Below are 26,177 nucleotides of genomic sequence, written 5' to 3'. Positions count from 1 at the left end.
TTTGAACATATTTTGGGCTGGAAAACATCAGCAGTATCTGGCAACACTGGTGTCTTCATCCACGTTGTTTTCCCGGCGCTTGGTGATGCCATGACAACTGGGAAAAGGAAGTACATTTTCATGCATGTGCATATTTCATTTCCGCATTATTACTATCGTATAGCACGGTCGCAAAAACTGCCGTGTGAACGCAAGTGGGGCTGCACCGGTGCTAACACGCTTCTCTCTAGTAAGCAGGTTTGTGACGTGTGAACGCTCCACAAAATTTACACCGGTGTAAGATATATCGCAACAAAATACATCGGTGCAGCATCGATGCAAATATGTGCCGTGTGAACACCCCTATTGCTGAAAGGTATATCCAGGTTCTAGAGCAACATATGCTCCCATCCAGACGACGTCTCTTTCAGGGAAGACCTTGCATTTTCCAACATGACAATGCCAAACCACATACTGCATCAATCACAGCATCATGGCTGCGTAGAAGAAGGGTCCGGGTACTGAACTGGCCAGCCTGCAGTCCAGATCTTTCACCCATAGAAAACATTTGGCGCATCATAAAACGGAAGATACGACAAAAAAGACCTAAGACAGTTGAGCAACTAGAATCCTACATTAGACAAGAATGGGTTAACATTCCTATCCCTAAACTTGAGCAACTTGTCTCCTCAGTCCCCAGACGTTTACAGACTGTTGTAAAGAGAAAAGGGGATGTCTCACAGTGGGAAACATGGCCTTGTCCCGACTTTTTTGAGATGTGTTGTTGTCATGAAATTTAAAATCCCCTAATTTTTCTCTTTAAATGATACATTTTCTCAGTTTAAACATTTGATATGTCATCTATGTTCTATTCTGAATAAAATATGGAATTTTGAAACTTCCACATCATTGCATCTCGTTTTTATTCACAATTTGTACTTTGTCCCAACTTTTTTGGAATCGGGGTTGTACTAACGTTCATTTAACATAGGCCGACTTACGACCAGATCGGATGGGTCAGTCGTACCCAAACGCAGTCGTAAGTTGATGTGGGTGGAGTGAAGGGGACATGGGGGTGTGTCTATACAAAGACTGACAAGAGCTCCAAGTACTCAGTTTTCCAAATGGGTTTTTCTGAGCCACATATTTGTGATCATTTCTCATCATCTACATGTCCACCAGGTGATATATACTAGTAAAGATTAAAAAAAAAAATCGCTTATTGCACCTTTAAGTGATTGTGTGCATTGAACAGGGCTGTGGGTGAGCTGTGAGCTTCACACCCCTCCCCCACACTGCCACAGCTGGGGGGGGGGGCATTGGAGGACTGGGGGAGCGCGAGCGCGTGGCTCTGGTCGTTCACTCGACCTCCTCCTCCTCCTCCTCCTCTTCATCCTCCTCCTCAATGAAATAAAACTTGTGCAATTTTACCAGTGCGACTATTTATTTGTTCCGGCAGATTAAAAAACATGACCAAGGTTCCGTCTTCGCACAGCATTATCACTCTCGTTTTCTTTTTCACTTCCTGCTCTCAGTCCATCCCCCCATCATTCTTCCTTTTCCATGCGGAACCGCGCGCGCGCAGGCTGCGATTTAACGCTTTTCTCTCCATAGAGCGAGTTTCTGCCTTCAGCGCGACTGTTCACTGTGTGCACACGAACACAACACGCTCTCATCCTTCCCTCTCTCCCTCTCCCTCTCTCTCTCTCTGTGTGTGTGTGTGTGAGAGAGAGAGAGAACTAACACAATCTACTGCAACATTAAAGAATAACCTCTATGTCCATGAGACTAATTGAATTCCTTATGCAAATTTTAGGGCTTTTGGATAGTTTCATATGTGTGAAGAAGAAAACAACAACAACAACAACAACAAGCCCATCGTGAAGTGAAAGCGCACGAGCCCGGTGTTTGCGGCGGAGTCCGGATCCGCGCGCGCGCTCAGCTCCACGCCTGCTGTTCCACGTGACTCTGCGCCTCGACGCTAAGATGGCTGTGCGTGTCTCGGAGCCTCGTGCTGCTTAAACCGGACTCTCCTTCTGTACCGGAGGCGCCGCGCGCACGCCTTCTCCCCGCTCTCCGTTCCGGGCCTCCTCTTTATATTCAGCACACAACTTTTCTTTCTTTCTTGTTTTTTTTTTAAACTCCGAGTCTGGACAGAAGGCCGGTTCCGGTCGGGGTGGAGGGGGAGGAATGATCCGGGACGCGCTACATTGTTGCAACTATTGTATTTATATCCGGCGCTGAGTGTGAGAACTGAGTCCTGTTCAAAGAGAGAGAGAGATACAGAGAGAGAGAGAGAGAGAGAGAGGGGAATAATGGCCGCTCAGGTCGCTGCGCTGAGCAGCACGAGCCCCGCCGCCGCCGCCGAGCTGAAGAAGCCGCAGGAGGAGGAGGAGGAGGAGGAGGACTCCATACCGGCCGACACGCAGCAGGAAAAGCGCGAGCAGAAAGAGCTCCAGGACGGCACCGAGGTGATCACGAATGTCCGTGGAGGAGGAGGAGGAGGAGGAGGTGGAGACCCTGACATGAAGAACGGCAACGACAATTCATCCCGGATGAACAATAATAACAACCAGAACGATCTAGACGCGAACAGTCACCCGGGCATCGCTCATCACCACCCGGCCGCCTTCCCTCCACCGCCGTACGGCTGCAGCCAGCACTACACCCGGGGCCCTTTTCATCAACATGGCGGACAACAAAGCCCTGGCATGGCACCGGTGCTCCCGGGCGCTGTGATCGAGCCTTACCCGGGCAACTCGCACGACCACGGCTTCTCCAACCACTACAACAACTACGGGCCGTTCCCAAACCGGACTCAGTACCAGGGCCAGGGGTTCGGCATGAGCTCCCCGCGCACCAACACCGCCGGCCAGCCGGCCAAGCAGCCGGCAGCAGGAACTCTCATGGCGGGTGCCTTTAACAACCAGAGGTATAACATGAGCAACCCTCAGCCCAGCCCGACCCCGACTTTAAACCAGCTCCTGACCTCCCCCAGCGCCTCCCGGGGCTACCCGGGCTACCCGCAGGGCGACTACAGCAGCCCGGACGGGCCGGGGAAAGGGCCCGGGGACATGGGCAGCACCAATCACTACGCAGCGCCATGGCAACAAAGAGGCCATCACGCGCCCCCCATGAGCCCGGGGAACGCCCCGCACGCGCTCAACAGGAACCAGGTAAACTTTGTTGCACTCCAACTTCCTCTTCTTCCGCCTGTGAGGTGTGCACGCGCTCGCAGGGCTCGACACCGAGCTGCCATTGTTTCTCTCAGTCTTCTCTAAAATGGCTGCCTCTCTCTCTCTCCTCTCCTCTCTCTCCTCTCCTCTCTCTCCTCTCCTCTCTCTCTCTCTCCTCTCTCTCTCTCTCTCTCTCCTCTCCTCTCTCTCCTCTCTCCTCTCCTCCCGAGCGCTCAGTCTGAGCCTGACACAGGGCTTTGGGGTTCCATCCTGAGCTAAACCAGTGTAGTCGTGAGTGTAGTGTAGCAGGGATTAACTGACAGGACTGGGCATGGTGGTGGTGGTGGACTCCACAGAAGTTAAGAAGAACAAGAGCTGCGTACACGCCTGTCCTGTCCTGTCCTGTCAGATGCAGTGCAAATAATAAACTAATAATAACAACATAACAACAATCAACAATGCTTTCCAGGAGACACCTTCTTTCCGTCCCTGCGTGGCGTCGTGTTTGGTGCGTGATAACTCCAGGGGTTGTGTTATTCCCTCCACAGGGCCCTCGCAGTGGTTTTACAGGCTGTGTAAAATCGTCCTGCAGGAGCCGATCGCGCGTGCGGGTTTGGCGCTGGGCGCCTGGTAAACAGATCCATGGCTGCTTGGCTTTGGGATTTGAATTATGGAGGTAAAACACTTCTGTCAAAGCCAGGACACAGTTGGTCTCGGGTTGACACGCCAGCTGAAATCTGATTGGCTCCTTGTCTCGTCCTGGCCATGTATAATTGCATCTAATGTAATGCTGCAAAGAGTCCTGCACATGCGCTGCTGCTGCTGCTGCACTTCACCTCCCTCTGTGTGTGTGTGTGTGTTCAGGATGAGCTCGTTCTCTCCATATTGCTCTTCTCTGAAGTCCATGTTATGATCAGGAGCATGCAGGATATGTTTCAACAAATAACATTGCCGTATCTTGTGTAGATCTTTCTCTGCTGCGTTCAGCATCTGTAGCCTTATTCTGTTTGGATTAGTTTTCAGCATAGTATTACAGTCTGTAGTTTTTTTTTTTTAACACGCCTTGTGAGTAGCTGTGTTTACACGGACTCTAAGAATCCATTATCATCATCATCATCATCATCAGTGTGGGAAATAAGGAATTTTAAGCAGACTGTCGCAGGACAGAAAAGTCTGAAATGTTGTCTGTCCGTCCAAATTTCAGTCTGTCTGAATGGCGGGCCAAAGGTCCGGAACAAGGCGGCCGGGGGTCCGGGGCCTGCCTTAGGGCCCTGGAAGCTGAAGGGCTTTAGATGGCTTCTCAGCTATTTCCAGGCATATTTTTGTGATCTTCAAAGGCCAAATTACACTCGACATTAGTTGCTAATTCCACTACAAATTGAATATAATTTACAGGAAAATGTCCGAAGATTCAAGAAAAACATGCTTAAAGTTCTACCCAAGAAAACAGTAGCGCACACAGGTCAGTTCCATGCCTAGAAAAAAGTATGAGGGGCCAAGGATGTTCCAGTTGGTTACACCTTGCTGGGACTCATACGGTATATAGAGATCTTGCAGTCACGTGACCGGAAAGTACACAGCCACCATCTTGTCGGTAAAAAACACAGCTGAATACTGCTGCACTCGTGTACAGAATGGATCAATTTCAACCGACAGACTACACGGCTCATTTTTCTAATGAACAGATAACTCGATATATGTCTAAAATAAACGATCTACAGATTAGTGACCCTTATGGCTTTCCGGACGGAGTTTTCACGACCGGATTTTGAACTGCCAGCGGAATACCGGACGTGTATAATTACCTCATTAACTTTCCCTCTCTGTTCAGTGGTGAAGCACTGCGTGCTTATAAATCTCTGGACAGTTATCTTTACAGAAATTCAGGATTTGTCAGCGACTCAGATGTGGCATCTTGTAAACAAGAATCCTCATTGGATGGGTAAGTCACTTAAGTATTGAGTATAGCATTGACCAGCCGATTATAGAATAGAATAAGGTAATTCCAGCTGTAATTCCAAATCGTCCGTCTTGTTTACATGGATCTGGCGTTGGAGAGGTAGAGGCTTAGCAGTGGAGATTTGAGTGGCTGTTTTCTGAGCTTAGTCAACAGGCCGGCTCTGCAGCCTCGCTTTTGCTTCCGCTCCCGGCGCCGCCTCCTTCGCTTTACCTCCGATAACAATCCACGGAGACCCCGCTGGTCTCGCTATCTCGTTCGGAATGTTGTGCATGCGATGGAAATCGCTACAAACCGTCATTTTCTGCTGGAAACCAATGTCCAGTAAGTCCATACGGTTGTAGTGGATATTGAAGTCCGGTACAGATGAACAACACGCAAAAATACACACAAAACACATAAAAAACGTGCACAGGTAGGGAGAGCTTGTAGCCGCAGCGGTTGTAGTAGAATTGTATATAGTAGGGTTTTCCAGAAGAAAAGGTAGAAGTAAAAGCAGAAGTAGAAGTAGAAGGCGGAAATATGGTGTTTGACCGACAAGATGGCGTCTGTCACAATCTGGATCGGCTGTGACGTCACATGCAAGTGCTCCATTGGTACTATAATAACACTCATGAAACATTCCCTGTGTCCGAAATCACTCCCTACTCACTATCTAGTGGACTATATAGAGAGTAGTGCTGCCTGAATGTATATTACTGCATCCTATATAGTGCACTCAAAGTATCTCACAATGCACCGTGAAAAGTAGTGTACAGCCGATGGTCACTAACCAGGCAATATATCCCATCATGCATTGCGGTCGCGCTGAAAGAAAAAAGTGTGTTGGGGTGAATGGACGGAGGAAGAAACACATTATAAACTGACATTCAAGTACAATTAAAAATGGTAAGAGAATATAAAATAAGCTAAAATAGAATAAGACAGATAAAATACAAGAATAAAAGTTAGAGTGCAGAATGCAGAATTAATCAAAAGCCTCAAATGTGATTTAATAAAAGGCAGCGGCGAAGAAGAAAGAAAGGATTCAGCCTCGATTTAAAAGAACTGAAAGATGCAGCAGACACAAAGTACTTTGTATTTATTAATGTGGGAAATACACTCAGTGTAATCTGTATTTATTATTTTGAAAACCCACCAGCCGACTGATCCGGCACGTTTCAGTTGTGCGACATTAATGACGTAAATAACGGCGTGGCGGAGTAGTGTCCGAAAGTGTTTTTACGTTTTATCAATGAGCTCACGATATAGTCCTCTATATACCGTAATAATTCTCTAGATAGTGAGTAGGGAGTAGTGAGCGAGTGAGTGATTTCGGACACAGGGATTGTGTCAACAATGACTATGTTTATAATAAGTCTATAAGAAATTCAGGCCCACTTTACACGGGGACGGTCTGAAACAAAAACACAAAAGTCCGTTTTCGTTCTCACTTTTTTCCGCGTCTACACGACCGTTTTCAAGGAGGAAATCTGCGTCTATACGGTGACGCATAAATGTGTAGAATTCAATCGGATGTGCATGCCAGGCGGCTAGGCGGTGCTGTGAAAGACCTCCGCTATGTCTGCACGCATGCGCAACGTCTTCCGCCTTGTCTGATCTGCACATCTGCGCCGCGAAAACTTTGACTACTCTGGCTATGGTAAGTAAGAAAGTAAGAGCATGCTATACCCGCCTCTGTTCATTAACGGTATGGACCCTTTTCAGTCATGTGACCTTCGTAAACGCGACCGCCATTTTGGACATGTAGTGGACTTCGGCTCGAATCAGTTTGAACGCGAGGAAGGCGACAAACGAAAAACATAAAAGAAAAAGGAGCGAGATGCAGAAAACACCTTCACTATCCAGCGACGTAGGGCATTTACAGGGCGAGCAGAGGGAGAGGGATTTGCAAAAATTGAGGTTAGCAGGCTTAGAGAACGACGTTTACCTGCTTCCACCAGGATTGTTCACTGACGTACGGAAGTACACGAAGCCCTCGTCTTTACCTGACTTCGGCCCACATGATCTGTATACCTATGTCGTTAAAAACCCATCGCCATACACATACACGCCAACGTCCGAGGTCCCGGAGTGCTCCGGCCGAGGTTCCGGAGGGCGCTCCGGCTTGCTCCCGGAGTGCTCCAGCCGAGGTTACGGAGCGCGCTCCGGCTTGCTCCGGAGCAAGCCGGCGCGCGCTGCTTAATTTGAGGGGAACCTTGGCCGGAGCACTCCGGGAGCAAGCCGGCGCGCGCTGCTTAATTTGAGGGAGAGCAAGCCGGCGCGCGCTCCGGAACCTCGGACGTTGGCTCCGGCAGCTATTTACACTGGATCCGGTGTAAATAGCTGCCGGATCATAATTACAGTAAACTAGTAAATCCAGTAAAGGAAAAACTTGAGACTGAAAGGTTTTAACAGTCATCCAAATGACTGAACGTAAACATTGCTACAGTAACATACCAGCTACTTGTTGACATTAGCTAGTCAACAGTAGCTACTACAGAAGAACAAAGAGGTTACAATGGGTTATTTTAGCCTATTTGGTTACACACTCGCCGCCACAGAATGTTAACAGCAATGTAATGCCTTTTCTGGCTAATTTTATTCGTCTTACCTCCAACAAAGTGGTCACTACACAAGCGCTGGTATGCCGAGGGCTGCCAATCTTTCCTGTTAATGGCCGCTATCCATCTTCTCCGTCGGGATCCGATAAAATGATAACCCTTGCCTTGTTTGTTGATGGTTACTACATCCAGGTGCACAACAATATAGTGGCATGATGGAAGTCTTGCTGAAAGTAAAAACTTTCTTTGCTGCCGTTCCTCAATGTTGACTGTGGTAAACTACTGGTAGTACACGTCCAAAATGGCGGCCGCGTTTGTCGTGACGTCACGTGAAAAGGGTCCATGTGTGCAGATTCGGTATAGATGTTCGAAGGACTCCTGGACGTTTATTAAAGCTGCCAGAGAAGCTTGAAGGTCCGTTGGATCGATGTAATCAGATTTTTTACTTACTTTCTTACTTCCTGGGCTGGCATGTACAGTATATGATATATGTATGACGTAAACGCGTACCCGACGTGAGCAGATCCGAGCAGAGTTTGGCGTATTGGGTAGTTTAGACGGATATGCAACGGGGGCTGTTTTTAACTTATCCACTCTGGAAGGCGTTTTCAATTTTTTCTGTTTTTCAGCCTCGGAAACGCCGTCCCCGTGTAGACGAAAGGCACTTCTGATAAAATATTTAGTCGTTTTTACCCGACAGCGTCCTCGTGTAAACGGGCCCTTAGTAATTAAGAAAATTTTGAGTCCGAGATTCCAAGTAACTTTGGAACAAAATGATTTAAAATGACTCTAAACTAGACATGGTCATATCATTCGGCATTCAGACTAAGGCCCAATCCCAATTCTAATTTCTACCCCTCCCCCTACCCCTCCCCCTTCCCCTTGGCCCTTCCCCTTGAAACTGAGCTACAAGGGATAGGGCTTGAAATTCAACCCCTACGTATTGGGATAGCCCTTCAACGATCGCATATGTCATCGCGTACCTCCGTCAGCGTTTACGTTAGCAAAACGCGACCAAATGCGTCATTGGCTGCGACCAGCCGCTACAGTCAGAGCCAGAAATCTCTGCTGGCAGGGTGTGATTTGTTAACTAACACCACTGAATGGGATATCTTTGGCGCTTCGTGCACCACATCCGACAGAATGAGGTGTCAGAACACTCATGTAAACAATAAAAGCGAGAATAACAGAACAAAACGTACGCAGTCAAGCAACCGAAAACAATACTCACTCCCAAAGCTTTTTAGCAGCAGCTTGGATTTCAGAAATTGCTGCTCATTCTCAGCTCGAAAGCGAATCAAGCGGCGTGTTTCCTCTGGATAACAACTTAAAACACGTAAATAATGGAGAAAATACATTTATGACAATCTTTTGCCGCGGGAACCGCCATCTTTCTGAAATCCGCATGAAATCTCGCTGAAATCCGCATGGCATTGTGGGAAATCACTCAAACCCCTTCGTTCGGAGTCAGCTCCAGGAAAATCTCTGTTTGGAGGGGTACAGAAGCCCTACCCCTTCCCCTACCCCTCCGCGTTAACTGGGATTGGGATACCCCTACCCCTTCACGTGAACGCGCAAAATGGAGGGGAAGGGCCAAGGGGTTGGTCCAAGGGGTGAAATGGGATTCGGCCTAAAACCTGCTGCGCTAGAACTTAGAAAATAAAAACTCTATTAAAATATAAATCTCTGTCCTACAAAGTACACGACTATGATGGTCATTCTTATTATAAATGAATGAATGAATGAATGAATGAATGCACATAATAACATAATCTCTGATTGGCAGTTTGGCACTGAACATAATACTGTACTGTAAAGTTTCATATAAACTGAACTCTTAATCAACCGACTGGATCAATCAGGTACTGTCGACCATAAAACACTAGTTCAACTGCCTCATGCAATAAAAACAACAGTGAACACCGAGTGGATTGTTATTGTTTTGTTTTAGAGGGGCCTGTAAATTTGGGCGGGGCTAGGACCTTCGGGGGCCGAGGTATGAATTTTTAAATCCCTGTGTGTGTGAGCGGCCGGAGCCAGGGCTCATGCTGAAGTTTTCCGTGAGCTGTGCTCACTCCTGACATTGGATCGGGCCGGGCCTGGGCTCATTTGAAAGTGCTCAGGGAGAGGGCGGGGCCTGTAAAGTTTGGCGGGGCTCGGACCTTCAGTGGCTGAGTTATGAATTTTTAAAGTCGGGCCCGCGGGGCCCCCGTTTCACAGGCCGTGTTACGACATAATGTGTTCGCCCGGTGTAACGTTTGGAAGAAGACTGGAAGTAGATTAGATCCATATCTTTACAGTTTTGTCATGGGCCATCCGGTTTGATGCTGTAGACGGACGAATGCGAAAATTACCGGTCAGTGTCCGCCGGCCCGGCCTCATTTCCTACACTGCAATCTGATTTCAAGCTTGATCGGAATAAAATGCCCCGTGACGTTGAAAGAGGTGGAGTCGACCTCCGGTCATCCATCCGATAGGAGAATATTAGCCGTGTAAACTAGGGCTGTAACGATATGCGTATCGAAATCGAAATCGCGATACGCAGAGCCACGATCCGTATTGCGATACAAGAAGGCAGAATCGCGGTACACCCTTTCAAACTTCTCCTCAGCCCAAAAACAGAGGCGCTTCCAAACTTCAATTTATGAATACTTTACTTTTTATTTAAATTACATTTTAAACTTACTTAAATTACTTTTTTTTAATATCTATTAGTAAGTTGTTTTTTCGCCGACCTGCGACAATCTTCTGCGAGTCACGCAACGTCCACACTCGCCACTGGCAGAGCATTCATTTCTTTTAAGCGGTCGCCATTCTGGTTGCGACGCGGGGAGTGAATCTGTAAACAAGCAGCTCATTGGCTGGCTAGGTGTGGCACAAGCCAATCACAATCACTTGACCGGAAAGGCATGCAGTGTTGCCAGATTGGGCGGGTTTAGGTGCTTTTTGGCTGGTTTTGAACATATGTTGGGGTGGAAAACGTTAGCAATATCTGGCAACACTGAAGGCATGTCTGCTTGGGCGGAAGCCTTCTGCGGCAGTTACATTTTGACACGCGAGCAACGTTTCACCATAAAAATTCCGTAATTTCCATCTGTTTTCCGCGATCACAGAAAATCATTGGCCCTATGAGAGCGAGACAGTGAGAGAGAGGCCCCCCCCCCCGAAAAAAAATCTTAACGGATTTACACGATTTGGAAAAATGACTTTTTCAGAACCGAAAAAACAGAGCTTCCGGCTCAACAGTATTATTTTGAGAAATAAAACAGTCTTTGGATATACATTTGTTCATTTTTGCATACATATTACTCATTCTCTGCAGTGGTCTGAATTATTTGTTATTAAATAGTTAATGTAAGTAAATGTTAATAAGTCAAATTTACTACTTAAAAAAAAATTTTTTTTAAAAATCGTGGGCGTATCGAATCGTGGGTCAAAAATCGCGATACGAATCAAATCGTGAGTTGGGTGTATCGTTACAGCCCTAGTGTAAACACACACCTCTATCGGATTGTTTTCATGTAAGCGGTCTATTCTTTCCAAATGAAAAGAAAAAAAAGTGTGAATGTAAACATAGCTGGTGATAAAACTTTCTGTGAATGTAGATGTTTGTGCCATGTGGTCACATGATCACGCTCAAGAGCAAAATCATTTAAATTTATCGTTAGCTGTTGAAGGAAGTGTCAGTGGTGCGTCTGGTCATTGTTGACGTTGCGGTGGATGTGTGAATCCCGGTCACTGTTCTCTTTTCCAACCTGAGGAGACATCTGCGGAGAAAGTCACGGACGTGTGCCTCTGGACTAAAACGATGAGACGCGCGGAGTTTGGTGGAAAGCGGTAGTTAATTCAGCCTGACAGTTCGTTAGAGGAGGGCGGAGCCAAACACTGACATGGCTGATGAGGACAGAAGTACAATAAGAACCGACCCCATGCCCTCATGTGAATAAGGCTCATGTTTCCACTGATTCTGTGCACGCTTTGATCCGACGACACTTTACGTATATAATACCGTCTTTAGAAAGTGTGTTTTTAAGTTATTTTCCCTCCATGTGGCGGTCATGTGACAGCTTTGCACCGCACTCAGTTTTTTTGCTCAGCCTCGTCCGATTTGCGAAAGCTGGTAAGGAGAGTATTTCGCTACGTTCACACTGCAAGGCTTAATGCTCAATTCCGATTTTTTTGTGAAATCCGATTTTTTTGTGAGGTCGTTCACATTAACAAATATATGCGACTTGTATGTGATCCTCAGTATGAACGAAAAGCGACCTAAAAGTGTTCCGCATGCGCATTGCAGGATACGACGACGTCACACGCAGTGAGCATGGCCAGTGTTTACGGAAGTAAAACCGCCCGGTTGCAGTATGACCCATCCAATCTAGCTTGAATAGCTGCATCCCCCCAAATGGAAATCAGCTCCCTAACCTCTGCGTCCTTCCATTGAGAAGATTCAGAACCTTCACAGCCCGAAGCGTCCCTCGCATTGATGTCATGCGCAGGGGCGCAGATACGTTTTTTGAATTGGGGGGGAAAAAAATAACTGGGGGGGACAAAGCTGCCAGCAAACCAACCCCAACCCCGATATGCCTGTCAAACTTTTTGTGGGTTACCATAGCAACCAAGCTCAAGCTCGCAACCTGTGCAGTCTGCACAGCTCAACCAACCGAATATCAGTCTTTGTTTTATGTGAGTTGTTGCAACTATGTATACACTGCTGTGCACCTCAATAAACCGAATGGTAATTAGTCTTTTGATTTTTCCGTGAGGTTTGCCTTATGCAAAGAAAGACAGCATAGACGTTTTTTCCTCCCTATAAGTGGGGGGGACCGAGCGAGGTGAATTTAAATCTGGGTGGGACGAGTCCCACCCTCTATCTGCGCCCGTGATTATGCGCCATGTTGTTGTAACTTTTTTTGAGAGACCCGCCGCCTACTTCAGCACAGAATAGTGACGTTTGTGGCTTGTTGATGACGTGTAAGTCGGATGAATGCGACCTGGCGGTTCAGACTGAAGTCGCATATGAAAAGATCGGATAGGAATCGGAATTAGGACCACATATCCAAACGGCCTGGGTCGGATTTGAAAAAATCGGATCTGTGTCGTTCATATTGTCAATAAAAGATCGGATACAGGGCACATATGGGCGAAAAGATCGGATTTGAGTCACTTCAGCCTGCAGTGTGAACGTAGCCTTTGTTTTGAACTGTAAGTACAGCTACTCGGGTAAGATACTCGGTTTGTATCGGGTTGCCGTGGAGAAGAGCGGGTTGGTATCGCCGCTGAAAAGTATTAATCTTCTGTACATCCGTTTCCATCGTTAAAGACAGATCGTGGCTTAGTTCCACTCCCCGACGGTTCTTCCTAGATTAGACGTATTGAAACGTTTTCTACATAATTCCACTTCAGTTGTTGTTTTTTTTAAAGAATTTGCGCCATTCCTCAACCTTCATCCCCAGGCCTGAAAAAACCCTCAGCAAATTATTGCTTGTTATTGGCTGGAATATAAAACGTAATAAAACTCGCTGAAGTCTCATAATACAGCAGAACAGTTGAGGCAGATAAACACAAAAGAACCAGAACGATATACGTTTTCATCACGTTTCTTTTCCGAAGTTCTGGTTGGTCTGATGTTCCTCCTGAAACAGGACGGGTTTCTGACTGTGATTTCCACTACGTTCACACTGCAGGCTGAAGTGACTCAAATCCGATCTTTTCGCCCATATGTGACCTGTATCCGATCTTTTACTGACAATATGAACGACACCGATCCAATTTTTTCAAATCCGACCCAGGCCGTTTGGATATGTGGTCCTAATTCCGATTCCTATCCGCTCTTTTCATATGCGACTTCAGTCTGAACCGCCAGGTCGCATTCATCCGACTTACACGTCATCAACAAGCCACAAACGTCACTATTCTGCGCTGAAGTAGGCGGCGGGTCTCTCAAAAAAAGTTACAACAACATGGCGCATGACATCAATGCGACTCCGCACCCACACGTTCCTTTGAACGGAGGTTGCAGTCACTACCCCGCAGAACGCCTGAGCCAAACCCCTTGCCCTCTTCCTTCTCAACCTCCTCCTTAACATCAGGCTATTGTGCATGTTCTGGCTCCGTCGCAACAACAACTGCATCATCGCCAGGTACTCCATGCTGGCTACTGTCATACACAGGAAACTTTAGGTTACTTCCGTAAACACTGGCCATGCTCACTGCGTGTGACGTCGTCGTATCCTGCAATGCGCATGCGGAACACTTTTAGGTCGCTTTTCGTTCATACTGAGGATCACATACAAGTCGCATATATTTGTTAATGTGAACGACCTCACAAAAAAATCAGATTTCACAAAAAAATCGGAATTGAGTATTAAGCCTTGCAGTGTGAACGTAGCGTTAGTTTTCTGGTATTTTCATCTCCGCCTGCCTCGCCAGCGTTTACTGCCGTGTCGTGTGCAGCTAGTAAAGAACTCCTCACGCTGAGATTTACCTTTAAGACGTTAATATCAAGTTATTTGATATTTTCAGTGTGTGCAAGCTGCTTTGCTTTAATTGCCATCATTAATCATGAATCATGTCTAGGTCTGTGTCATTTCGCGTCACGTAGGCTTGCATGACAAGGTATCGCATGGGACTGGATGTCGGTACGTGATTAAACGAGCTCCGTGTCGGATCTGAACCTGATTTGTGGTGGTATCGAGGGATTGATGTCCCTCGTTTTTCCTCTCTTTCATTGGCGAAATGGCGGTTAAGCCTAGGTCACAACCGGACTTGCGATTTTTTGGCCATGTGATTTTTGGCGTTTCCCAAATCGCTGCGTTTTTTTTATTCGTGGAGAAAGACGAACGTTGGCCGTAAGTTTGTCTTGCAACCTGAAAAAAACATAAACGCCCGTAGAGTTTGTTTGACATGACAAAGAGCCTCTGCGGCCGGCCTACGGCTCGAAAATCAGTACGTCACACGCGTGCCCTCCGTGAGTTTTACGCGCGCCCTCCGTGCGTTTCTTGCGTTTTTTGCATGTAGACCGGCCATCGGAGCACGTACGGTCGGTTGTGACCGAGGCATTAATTAAATGTTTTGTATTTGCTGGAATTTTTGGGTTTGAGTTTAAATGGGTAACCGCAGGTTGGTTTTTTTGACAGATTTGGCAACCCATCGTCTCTACTGGAGGAAAAAAAAAAAGCTCACAAGTAGTCAGTGGAGACTTTGGCCCAATCCCAATTCTAATTTCTACCCCTACCCCCCCCCCCCCCCCCCCTTCCCCTCCCCTCCCCCTTCCCCTTGGCCCTTCCCCTTGAAACTGAGCTACAAGGGATAGGGCTTGAAATTCAACCCTTACGTATTGGGATAGCCCTTCAACGATCGCATACGTCATCGCGTACCTCCGTCAGCGTTTACGTTAGCAAAACGCGACCAAATGCGTCATTGGCTGCGACCAGCCGCTACAGTCAGAGCCAGAGGCAGAACCAGAAATCTCTGCTGGCAGGGTGTGATTTGTTAACTAACACCACTGAATGGGATATCTTTGGCGCTTCGTGCACCACATCCGACAGAATGAGGTGTCAGAACACTCATGTAAACAATAAAAGCGAGAATAACAGAACAAAACGTACGCAGTCAAGCAACCGAAAACAATACTCACTCCCAAAGCTTTTTAGCAGCAGCTTGGATTTCAGAAATCGCTGCTCATTCTCAGCTCGAAAGCGAATCAAGCGGCGTGTTTCCTCTGGATAACAACTTAAAACACGTAAATAATGGAGAAAATACATTTATGACAATCTTTCGCCGCGGGAACCGCCATCTTTCTGAAATCCGCATGAAATCTCGCTGAAATCCGCATGGCATTGTGGGAAATCACTCAAACCCCTTCGTTCGGAGTCAGCTCCAGGAAAATCTCCGTTTGGAGGGGTACAGAAGCCCTACGCCTTCCCCTACCCCTCCGCGTTAACTGGGATTGGGATACCCCTACCCCTTCACGTGAACGCGCAAAATGGAGGGGAAGGGCCAAGGGGTTGGTCCAAGGGGTGAAATGGGATTCGGCCTTTATTTGAGAGGATTCCAGGTGTGATCTCGTCTGTCCGCTCGTGTCTGGATCACCTGAGCCTCGGGCAGCACGCGAAGGCCGTCTCTGACTCTCTTTTGCGGCTCGGTGTATGAACAGATCAGCGTTACGAGATTACAGCACGGAGGGAATAGAACGTCCCAGAACCTGGTTACAAGTCTAGCTGCTCGTCTCTAGAATTTAGATCTAGGACTTTTTTTTTTTTAAATTAGTTGCTCATGAACAAGATCCACATCTTTACAAAACCGAAGTGGAGCCTGTAAATAGATCCAGTGAGTTATGTGTAACTGAGCTCGCTGTGAAGTGATGTACGCGACACGTGTGTGCGCACTCGGTGTTGAACAGTAGCGCAGGTGTTTACTGACTTCCTGTATAGTGAAGTTTCCCTGATAAACTACACGCTGTCTTTTGGTTTTGTGAGCAGAGACGGCGTTATCTGTTGAGCAGCGCGGATACCTGAAGCCAAGGCGCTTTAGAGAAGGCTGTTTTGTTGCTCTGCTCCGAAGTCAGACAGCGGGTTATTAAAGTTTGTACAGGATACAGAAATCCAGGTGGGAAAAAGGGAACACGTATCACGAGATCCAGCACGCTTTAGTTAGTGTTGTTGAAATTGCACGTTTAAAGCTGTCAGTGACGCTCTCGTCAATCATCCCGAGCCCAAGAAATAGTTTTAGGGGGAAAACCACACCCACCCAAACCTTTCCTGATGTGTCGTCCGGTCAGACAGCAGAAACTACGGCAGTGTGTTTGTGCCGATGGAGTCGTGGTGCTGTTTGTGGAAAAGTTAAACGAAACACTTCTGGTTCTTTGTCGTCACACAGCACACACACGGCGACTCGCACTGTTCATCTGGCCTGCGCTCTCCCAGGAGCAGAAAGGAAACGCTGCTAATTAAATACGAAGGCTGGATGTGAGAATTGTTGCCGAGAAGACTCGTGTCGTGAGTCAGTACATCGAGGAATTTTGTTCCAGGCACCTAAACTCGATGGTGGTTCGGAGGGGTGTGTGTGTGTTGCCCCTTTTCCACCAAAGCAGTTCCAGGGCTGGTTCGGGGCTCGCCTGGGAAATCCCATGCTGCTTTGCACAATCGTTCCGATCTGAAAAGACAGCATGGAAACTATGGTCTAAAGGCTCGCCTGAGTTAGGGAGCCAATCAGAGAGTGGGGAGGGGTGGAAAGACGGTGACGCGTACTACTCGACAAACAGACGCTTGTAGTTTATTTGGGACTGTTTACGGATCACAGTTAACATGGTGGCGAGCGATACGAACCAAACTTTCGATCAAGCTTTAGACACTGCTCTGAATTTTTTGAATTATTTTTGTTTTGCCTTCTCTTTCTCTTTCTCTTTCCTTCTTCGCCGCTCTAACTACATCACTGGGTACAACTGCCATGATTGGCCATGGGCTACGTATACGCCAAATGATAGACATTCGCAACGTCCAATAAACGGCCGTTGACAATCGTAAACCACACCTCCCCTACGAGAAATTCAATAGGCGGATTCCAGACCATATTTCACTTGTGATATGGTCTGGTGTTAACCAGACTAGTTCGGGGCCAGTGCTTAGTTTGGAACCGGGTTTTCTGTTTCCACTGACAAAGAACTGGCTCTGGGGCCAGAAAACCCGGTTCCAGGCTAGCACCAACTCTCTGCTGGGCCAGAGGAAAGACCCGCTTACATCAGCGGGGGGCGGAGTTGTTAAGACCGACAACAATAACAAGACCGCGAAAGATCGCCATTTTTAAGCGACAAGAAGCAGCAGCTGTACAAACGCAAAGTCAGCCATTATTATTATTGTTGTTGTTGCTGCTGCTTCTTCCGTGTTGTTTTTGCTTCGATGTTCGCGCCAAGGTTTATGCAAACGTAGTGACGTAACTGACGTATACAGCGACGTAATGACGTGGCTTCCCTTAGCACCGTGAGCTATGGAAAAGCAAACTGGGTCTCAGCTGTCTCACAAGTTGAACGAGTTGTGAACCAGCACCAGCACTGGCCCCGAACCAGCCCTGGAACTGATCTGGTGGAAAAGGTGTGTGTGTGTGTGTGTGTGAGTTTAGCTTGTGCTGATTGCTCAGAAGCTCATTCTGTCTCAATCAGGACTTTGAACCAGAATTTTTTTCCTATTGGTTCGTTCCGAACAGAAACGGAATTTTAACGTTTCCGGTTTTGGGTTCCACCATTAAACAGACGTTCCCGAACCGGTTAGAACAAAAAAAATTCGTTCCCGGAACGGTTAATTACGTTCCCTGTCAGCGGTTTAACAAATGGCTATAAAATTATGTCTCTGTCTCATCCAGCTTAAGCCAAATGTAGGCTAATTCTATTACAACCTTCATTAAATAAGACAAGAAATAATTCAAAACAATTATTATTTCAAATGTTGGCGATTTGGATTCTCAGTATGTCTTCCCATCTACACAAACAGAAAAAGTGCCAAAAATGAAAGAGAATTCGTTTAGTGTGTTACCAAAGGCTAGTCAGGCCCTATAGAGGGCTACCGCATGACGTCACCGTGCCGCGAGATTTTGTTAGGCGCCATATTGGAAGACCAAGTACACATCTATGCAAGTACATACATTCATAAAACAAACTACACCTGAAATGTAGCCAGGGCCGGTTCTGCCCTAATCTGGACCCGGGTGCAACATCGCGCAACCCCCCCCCCAAAAAACACCAGTCTAAATCAGGACAACCATCACATAACTATAACTATAAACATTTTATATCAACTATTTTAACTAAATGGGCTATAATAAATAAGGCTGCAGGCAGCCACGGCGGGCTGCCTCAGAAAACTAACCATTTGTCCTACCTTAAAACTCGTTTTGCATTTTCTGCCTCCTTTTTTGTATTTTCGACCCTCCATTTATTTTCTTTCCTTTTCTGAAAACCCGATTTGTGTCCAGACATTTTGTTCTGCTACCAGCGAACTAACTCGTCAGGTCTCGTCTCTCGAGCCCGCGATGATTCCCGTGGGAGGGGCAACAACTGATACATTTTTACAAACAGCCAATAGGGAGGTTGCATCGTTCAGGCTCTTCTTTGCTCAGACACTCAGTAATGGAGACGTGATAGTAGTCCACCCTCCCGCTCTCTCCATTCAGTCAGCGAACGTCACACAGGAAGTGAACCCCAGCGGGTCATAGAAACTTGCGCAGGAGAAGAATGGCTTTTTTATTTGTAGGCTACGGAAACTTTGAGGAACGAAATAAAAACCGGTATTAACCGGTTACCATTATTTTTAATAAGCGTTTCTGTTCCGGAACATAAAAAATAATAAAGTTTCTGGTTTCGTTTCTGTTCCATGTGAAATAGAAAAAGTTCCCGGTTTTCGTTTTCGTTCCTTGAACCGGTTCAAAGCCCTGGTCTCAATACAGCTAGAGAAATTAGTTATAATTAGATTGATTGCAATAATCCGGATGAGGCGTCTATCAGAAGTTGTCTGCACCGTTTACACAATAAACCCCAACAAGGCATGCTGTAGGAGGAAAATAATCAGCAGTGTGGTGTTGTGACATGACGTGGAGTTGTTTTTTTAAAGTTGATGAATGACGTGTCATACTTGTAACCTTTTTTTTCTTAGTATAATTACGCAGGCGGTTATAGAAAATCACACACTGATTATCGAGAAATAGTCCGAATCTCTCGGCCAGTCACCTCGAGCGACTCAACAAAATGGCGGCCAGTCGCTTCGTCACCGTAAGCGAGGAAGAATTGCGCATGATGAAAGAAAACGCTGTTCCGAAAAGCACTAAAGATGCGCCGAAGTTTGGTCTAAAACTATTCCAAGGTAAGGCGGAGTTGTGATTTTATTTTATTAGTATTTAAAAAAACATTGATTTCAAAGCAAAGTATTTTATTTGACTCGACGTGGATAAGTGACACAAGTCTGCACCGAACTGTTCTTACATTTACATGCCACTTTTGAAGTTTGAAACGGATTATTAGATTTTTTTTGAAATCCCCCGTGTATTTATACGACAGGCTTTTCATTAGTATGGAAAACAACGGGTGAAATGTGAAAAGTAACAGATTTTCGAATTTCGCGGTTTCTAACAGCCAATCGTGAGCTCCCCGTGCTCCATCTGAAATAGAGTTTTCTATAAATATATAACTCCGCCTGCTGCGCATCCCTGAATTAATGATATATTTTTCTGTGTGTGAAAAATAAATGAACTTCCATGCGTAAATAAAATACCCAATTATAATGAATGCATACATTTTTTTGTTAATTGGGTGAAACCACTCCAATCCGTGCCCGAGACTGGCGCTACAAAGCCACCCCGGCCTCCGTAGTTCAGCCGCTTTGACCCAGGAACCCGGACGTCCTGCAGTGAACAGCCACTGAAGCAACGGGAGAATGCAGCTCTCGCCTACACGACCACAGATACGTAAAATAAAAGACCTGAACGATGAGCAGCGTGCTATAGATGCACAATGCTGTAACATAGGAAAAAAATTACAAATTCAGGTTTTGATTTTATGTACTGAAATAACTATTAGGCACAATTTTTACAATATCTATATAAATTAGTTGTTTTTACCCATTTTAACCTTGAAATCAGCATTTTAATGATTACCCATAATGCATTGTTTATCGCGCTAAAACAAGCAAAAACGTCATAAGACAGTGGAAATACTACCTTTACTACCTTCACATGGCGTCTTTTTCGATCGCACGTGCCTAGAAGTGTACCTTCTAGAACATTCCTGGGTGGTCACGGACTGTCACGTAGCCTGGTTCGGTTGTGAAACTCGCTAGGATGGAGTATTTTCGCGAGTTTAGTGGCAAACTTTTGCGCTGCAATTTCTCTATTCTCGAAATTTGTAACCTGAAACCCTACAAGAAATGTTTCATAATGTTTGGGATTTTGAAAAATGCTTCTAGCAAGTTTATTTCGCTGTATTTTTCCGTGAAACTTGGCATAAATCATCCTTAAGTGATGAGCGTGACATTGTTATTTTGGTATGGGTCACAGAGTTACCGTATTTTCTGGACTATAAGCCGCTACTTTTTTCCTAGGTTTTGAACCATGCGGCTTATACAAAGGTGCGGCTATTCTGTGGATTTTTCTTCCACCGCTAGGGGCGCTCTAACCGGAAGTAGAATCAAAAATAAGATAGACGAAAAATCAATGCAAAGAAGAATTAGCAGATCTTTAGCAGATAGAACACGCACGACAAATTACTAACTGGTAATTATTTTCAAATCCAGCGAAGATGATTAAAGTGACTTGTGGTTTCAAACACAGGAGAAATGAAGGTAAATAAATACCGGTTATTTTCTCTTGGTTCCGTTCCGTTTTAATCAGCAAAGTTGCTGCCGTGTTAAAAGGCACTGTTCGGAAAGAATCTGTTCAGGTACATACATGTACATTTACAGTACAAAATCGTTCTGTACATGCAGTAAATATCTCATTTTTCAACATAGATATCTGCGGCTTATAGCCCGGTGCGGCTTGTATATCTTTTTTTAAAATTTTTTTTTTAAATAGAGCGGATGCGGCTTATATACAGGTGCGCTCTATAGTCCAGAAAATACGGTAGTTGGAAGCGGGAGAAATGAGAGTTTCTCAACTACAGCAGCACTTCTCACCAGAGATGGCTTGCGTGTTTCACAGCGTTTGGGATTTACTAAATTGACGAACACTACGTTCACACTGCAAGGCTTAATGCTCAATTCCGATTTTTTTGTGAAATCCGATTTTTTTGTGAGGTCGTTCACATTAACAAATACATGCGACTTGTATGTGATCCTCAGTATGAACGAAAAGCGACCTAAAAGTGTTCCGCATGCGCATTGCAGGATACGACGACGTCACACGCAGTGAGCATGGCCAGTGTCTACGGAAGTAACCTAAAGTTTCCTGTGTATGACAGTAGCCAGCATGGAGTACCTGGCGATGATGCAGTTGTTGTTGCGACGGAGCCAGAACATGCACAATAGCCTGATGTTAAGGAGGAGGTTGAGAAGGAAGAGGGCGAGGGTTTTGGCTCAGGCGTTCTGCGGGGTAGTGACTGCAACCTCCGTTCAAAGGAACGTGTGGGTGCGGAGTCGCATTGATGTCATGCGCCATGTTGTTGTAACTTTTTTTGAGAGACCCGCCGCCTACTTCAGCGCAGAATAGTGACGTTTGTGGCTTGTTGATGACGTGTAAGTCGGATGAATGCGACCTGGCGGTTCAGACTGAAGTCGCATATGAAAAGAGCGGATAGGAATCGGAATTAGGACCACATATCCAAACGGCCTGGGTCGGATTTGAAAAAAAATCGGATCTGTGTCGTTCATATTGTCAATAAAAGATCGGATACAGGTCACATATGGGCGAAAAGATCGGATTTGAGTCACTTCAGCCTGCAGTGTGAACGTAGTGGAAATCTCTAGATCTACTGAAGCTACGAGGATATAAATCACCAGGATTCTAATTTACTGGGTGAGAAGTATTATATATTTTTTTGAAAGGTTTATTCGCACTACAAGTCCATAAAAGTTGGAATTGTTCGTGAAGGGGTTAGTTAGATTTTGGTAGCGTGACGCGCACAACAAGCAAAAGAAAAAACAAGTTTTCTTCCGAATTTCCTTGCTTTATCAAAATTATTTTTTAATACATTAAAAGACTGTGTGTGTTTATAATATTTAAGTGATTTTTTTTTATTATAGACAATATTTGATCAAAACTTTCAAAACAGCATTCAAATGGCCCTTTTCCACTACCCTTTTTCAGCTCACTTCAGCCCGACACGGCTCGCGTTTCGACTACCAAAGAACAGCACGACTCAGCTCGCTTCAGCCCTGCTCAGCACCCAAAACTCGCACGGTTTTGGAGTGGGGCTGAAGCGAGCCAAAGCGAGCCGAGTGAGGTTGGGGGCGTGAGCAGACACTCCCCTGTGCACTGATTGGTGAGAAGGAGTGTCCTCACATGCCCACACACGCCCCGCGAGCACGCTGGGATCTGTAAACACCGCAAACCCGGAAGAAGAATAATTACGAATTACGAGAATTATGAAGCCTTATGCGCCTCGCCTCATCTATACGCTCCTGCCAGTATCTGTTGGCGTTGTCGGTGACAACAAGCCTCAGCACCAAGACCAGCAACACTAACGACTCCATGTCCTCCATGTTTATTGTTTACTCTCTGGGTCGTGAGACTACCGCTTAAAAGATCACTGATGTCACTGTTTGCGCCGCCTAACGACATCACGTGACGTCCACCCACTTTCGCTAACTCCACCCAATGTGTCCACCCACTTCCAGCCAGCACGGTTCAGTGCGGTTGTAGTCGAAATGTAACTCCAACAGCCCCACTCAGCTCGACTCAGCCCAACTCAGCACGGCACGACTCAGCCGCGTTGGTAGTGGAAAAGCGGCAAAAGTGATTTTTCACGGGTGTAAATGTTACGCGTGACGTCCATAATTCTGTTAAATTTTAAGAACTAAAATTCTGTTAAAAATTCTAGATTTGTGCATCATTCTGGGGTTTTGCTGAATAATACTTTAGGGAGTTCTCTTACAATGCTGAAAATTCAATGAGTTTTGTTGAAATTCTAGAAAAGTTATTTACATTTTAACGCGCCTGATAGCGATTGTGCTCACACAGCGTGCTACTCATAATCTTAACTAATGCATGTGTGTGTGCGCTGTTATATGATTACTGTAACTGTGTGGTCAGAAAAGACGATAGATTTGCGTCACCGTTGCACAATAACGCTACAAACACCCGCAAGGTTGTTTAGCTGCTGGCTAGCTGCAGCTTGTAGCTCCCAGCGTTACTGTGTGTCAGTGTAGCGTAACGCAGGGATCGACCTCAATCTGGCTTTCTACTGCAATCGCGTGGCCACCTCAGGTCATCCCGTATGCATTGGTTTAACGGTCTTCTGCGTGTTAAATAGTTACAGAGATGCCTACTAGTACGGATTGGCCGTATTTTGTACGGAAAAGTTACGTAAATACGATGTTACGGCAAACAGTGTTATTCTGTACGGAATTATTATAAAGTCTTAAAAAATTCCAGTGAGTTGTTTTTAAATGTCCAAGCGACTTTTTCAATCCATGCGCGATTCACGGCGAGGCTATTTATTTTTACGACAACCGCACATGCTGTGTGTGACATGCACAGATTCCGCACATTTGCTCGCGCTATTTTCAATACGGTAGAATGGCTGTGCATTACACCCAGTCAGAAGGGCAATGGATACGCGCACTGCAAACTGTGTAGAACTGGCATTAACATCACTCATGGTGGTCGCGATGACTGCACGCGGCATGTCAACTACAAAAAACATATGGAGTATGCTGAAATGGCGAGTCAGGCGGAAAGTAAATCTGGGGGTATCCAGCAGTTTTTTATGAAATCTGTGGATGAAAAGACACGGAACGTGACGCGTGCTGAAGCGGTGATGGTTGACCTGTGCTTGGAGTTGAACTTGCCAATTAGTGCCATGGAATGTGAGTTAAACTTATTCAGTTTCTTTTTACATGTCTGATTTTTAATCACTGAAATATCAAACACTGGCTGGACTTCTTTAATTCAAAGTCTTTTCAGTGTTGCAAGTGCAAATGTACATGTAGTATGATCAAAAACAGAATTTTATGATTAGTGTTGTTGGGATTGTGGCAAAAAATTGATCATTCCACTGTTTTAAATACAATTATAAATGTCATTTTATTTAATGTGGCGGCACGGTGGTGTAGTGGTTAGCGCTGTCGCCTCACAGCAAGAGGGTCCGGGTTCGAGCCCCGTGGCCGGCGAGGGCCTTTCTGTGCGGAGTTTGCATGTTCTCCCCGTGTCCGCGTGGGTTTCCTCCGGGTGCTCCGGTTTCCCCCACAGTCCAAAGACATGCAGGTTAGGTTAACTGGTGACTCTAAATTGAGCGTAGGTGTGAATGTGAGTGTGAATGGTTGTCTGTGTCTATGTGTCAGCCCTGTGATGACCTGGCGACTTGTCCAGGGTGAACCCCGCCTTTCACCCGTAGTCAGCTGGGATAGGCTCCAGCTCGCCTGCGACCCTGTAGAACAGGATAAAGCGGCTAGAGATAATGAGATGAGATGAGAGATAATAATAATAATAATTTAGGATGGGTTGGGGCTTGCTCTCTCTCCTATTATATAAATAAAACATAGTTGTTGTGTAGGCATATATCATAAATACATATGTATAATTTGGATAAATTAACCTAAATTATGTATACCTTAATAGTACAAAAGTATTAATTTTTCAACTGAAAAGATCTCATCTCATCTCATCTCGTTATCTGTAGCCGCTTTATCCTGTTCTACAGGGTCGCAGGCGAGCTGGAGCCTATCCCAGCTGACTACGGGTGAAAGGCGGGGTACACCCTGGACAAGTCGCCAGGTCATCACAGGGCTGACACATAGACACAGACAACCATTCACACTCACATTCACACCTACGGTCAATTTAGAGTCACCAGTTAACCTAACCTGCATGTCTTTGGACTGTGGGGGAAACCGGAGCACCCGGAGGAAACCCACGCGGACACGGGGAGAACATGCAAACTCCACACAGAAAGGCCCTCGCCGGCCACGGGGCTCGAACCCGGACCTTCTTGCTGTGAGGCGACAGCGCTAACCACTACACCACCGTGCCGCCCAACTGAAAAGATATATTATTAAAAGATAAATATCAACAACATTACCTTGGCCATAACTATGTGTAGGTTATTCTTAATAACAGCTGTAATATCACGACCCAAGCCACTAACAACATAATTGTAAGCCTGTAGCCCTTTGTAGGCTTTCAAGTCATCAGCAGTGTAGGCAGTGTTCGAACTACGGGGGTACTCGGGGGATCCGAGATCCCCTGAAACAGACATGAGATCCCTTGAAAACATGATTTGGGAAATGTTGGGGGGTCTCTAAAATATTGGCAAAATGATGTTTATTGACACAGCAATCGTGTGTAACGGGAAGCATTTGCATATCCGAAGTGTTGTTTACATCAAAGATAAAATAAACCGATATGACAACGACTGCTGCTGCCAGGTTGGTTGTTGAGTAGCCTGACTGTTTTTTTTTTTGTTCTTGCGTGTGGTATCATTGTTGACGCGAGGTTGTTTTTTGAACATGCCAATGCGGACACGATTTCCCCTGATGAGTTATGACTTCAGACGCAATGCGTGTGGAGGTGTGGAGTCCGCGTGATATGTGCGTAAGATAGGCTTCTCATGTGTTTGGAGATCCGCGCTCCGAGACAAGCGCAAGCGCAAGCACCCCCCCGCCAAGGGAAAAAAAGGGACCCCCCGAAAATATCGGCATAGTTCGAACACTGAGTGTAGGCACTGGGTGTAAACAACAAATAGTTTACAATGTCTGGGTAGCAAACAGATGGCAGAATTGGTGTCCGGTCCTCCTTATGTTTCCATTCTCCCTTGCCGCGAGTCTTATCATATGGGTCAAACCCATCAATCACAGCCAGTTTCTCCACATACCGTGCCCTTTCTGC

General features: G+C 46.0%; 1 protein-coding gene across 2 annotated transcripts in view; it reads left to right on the top strand.

Moving 5' to 3' along the window:
* Window positions 1–1,693: 1,693 nt before the first annotated feature.
* Window positions 1,694–26,177, top strand: part of arid1ab (AT-rich interactive domain 1Ab) — a 180,372-nt gene continuing 155,888 nt past the window's right edge. For both annotated transcript variants that reach the window (XM_060904975.1, XM_060904974.1), the window contains exon 1: window positions 1,694–3,155. In XM_060904975.1, coding sequence (XP_060760958.1) covers window positions 2,295–3,155 — 861 coding nt within the window. In that variant the 5' untranslated portion in view covers window positions 1,694–2,294. The remainder of the gene's footprint in view (window positions 3,156–26,177) is intronic.

Source organism: Neoarius graeffei, chromosome 22 (assembly GCF_027579695.1).
Source record: "Neoarius graeffei isolate fNeoGra1 chromosome 22, fNeoGra1.pri, whole genome shotgun sequence".
Taxonomy (NCBI): Eukaryota; Metazoa; Chordata; class Actinopteri; order Siluriformes; family Ariidae; genus Neoarius; species Neoarius graeffei.
Note: the sequence above shows the minus strand (reverse complement) of the source record. Positions and strands in the feature narration are given on the sequence as shown.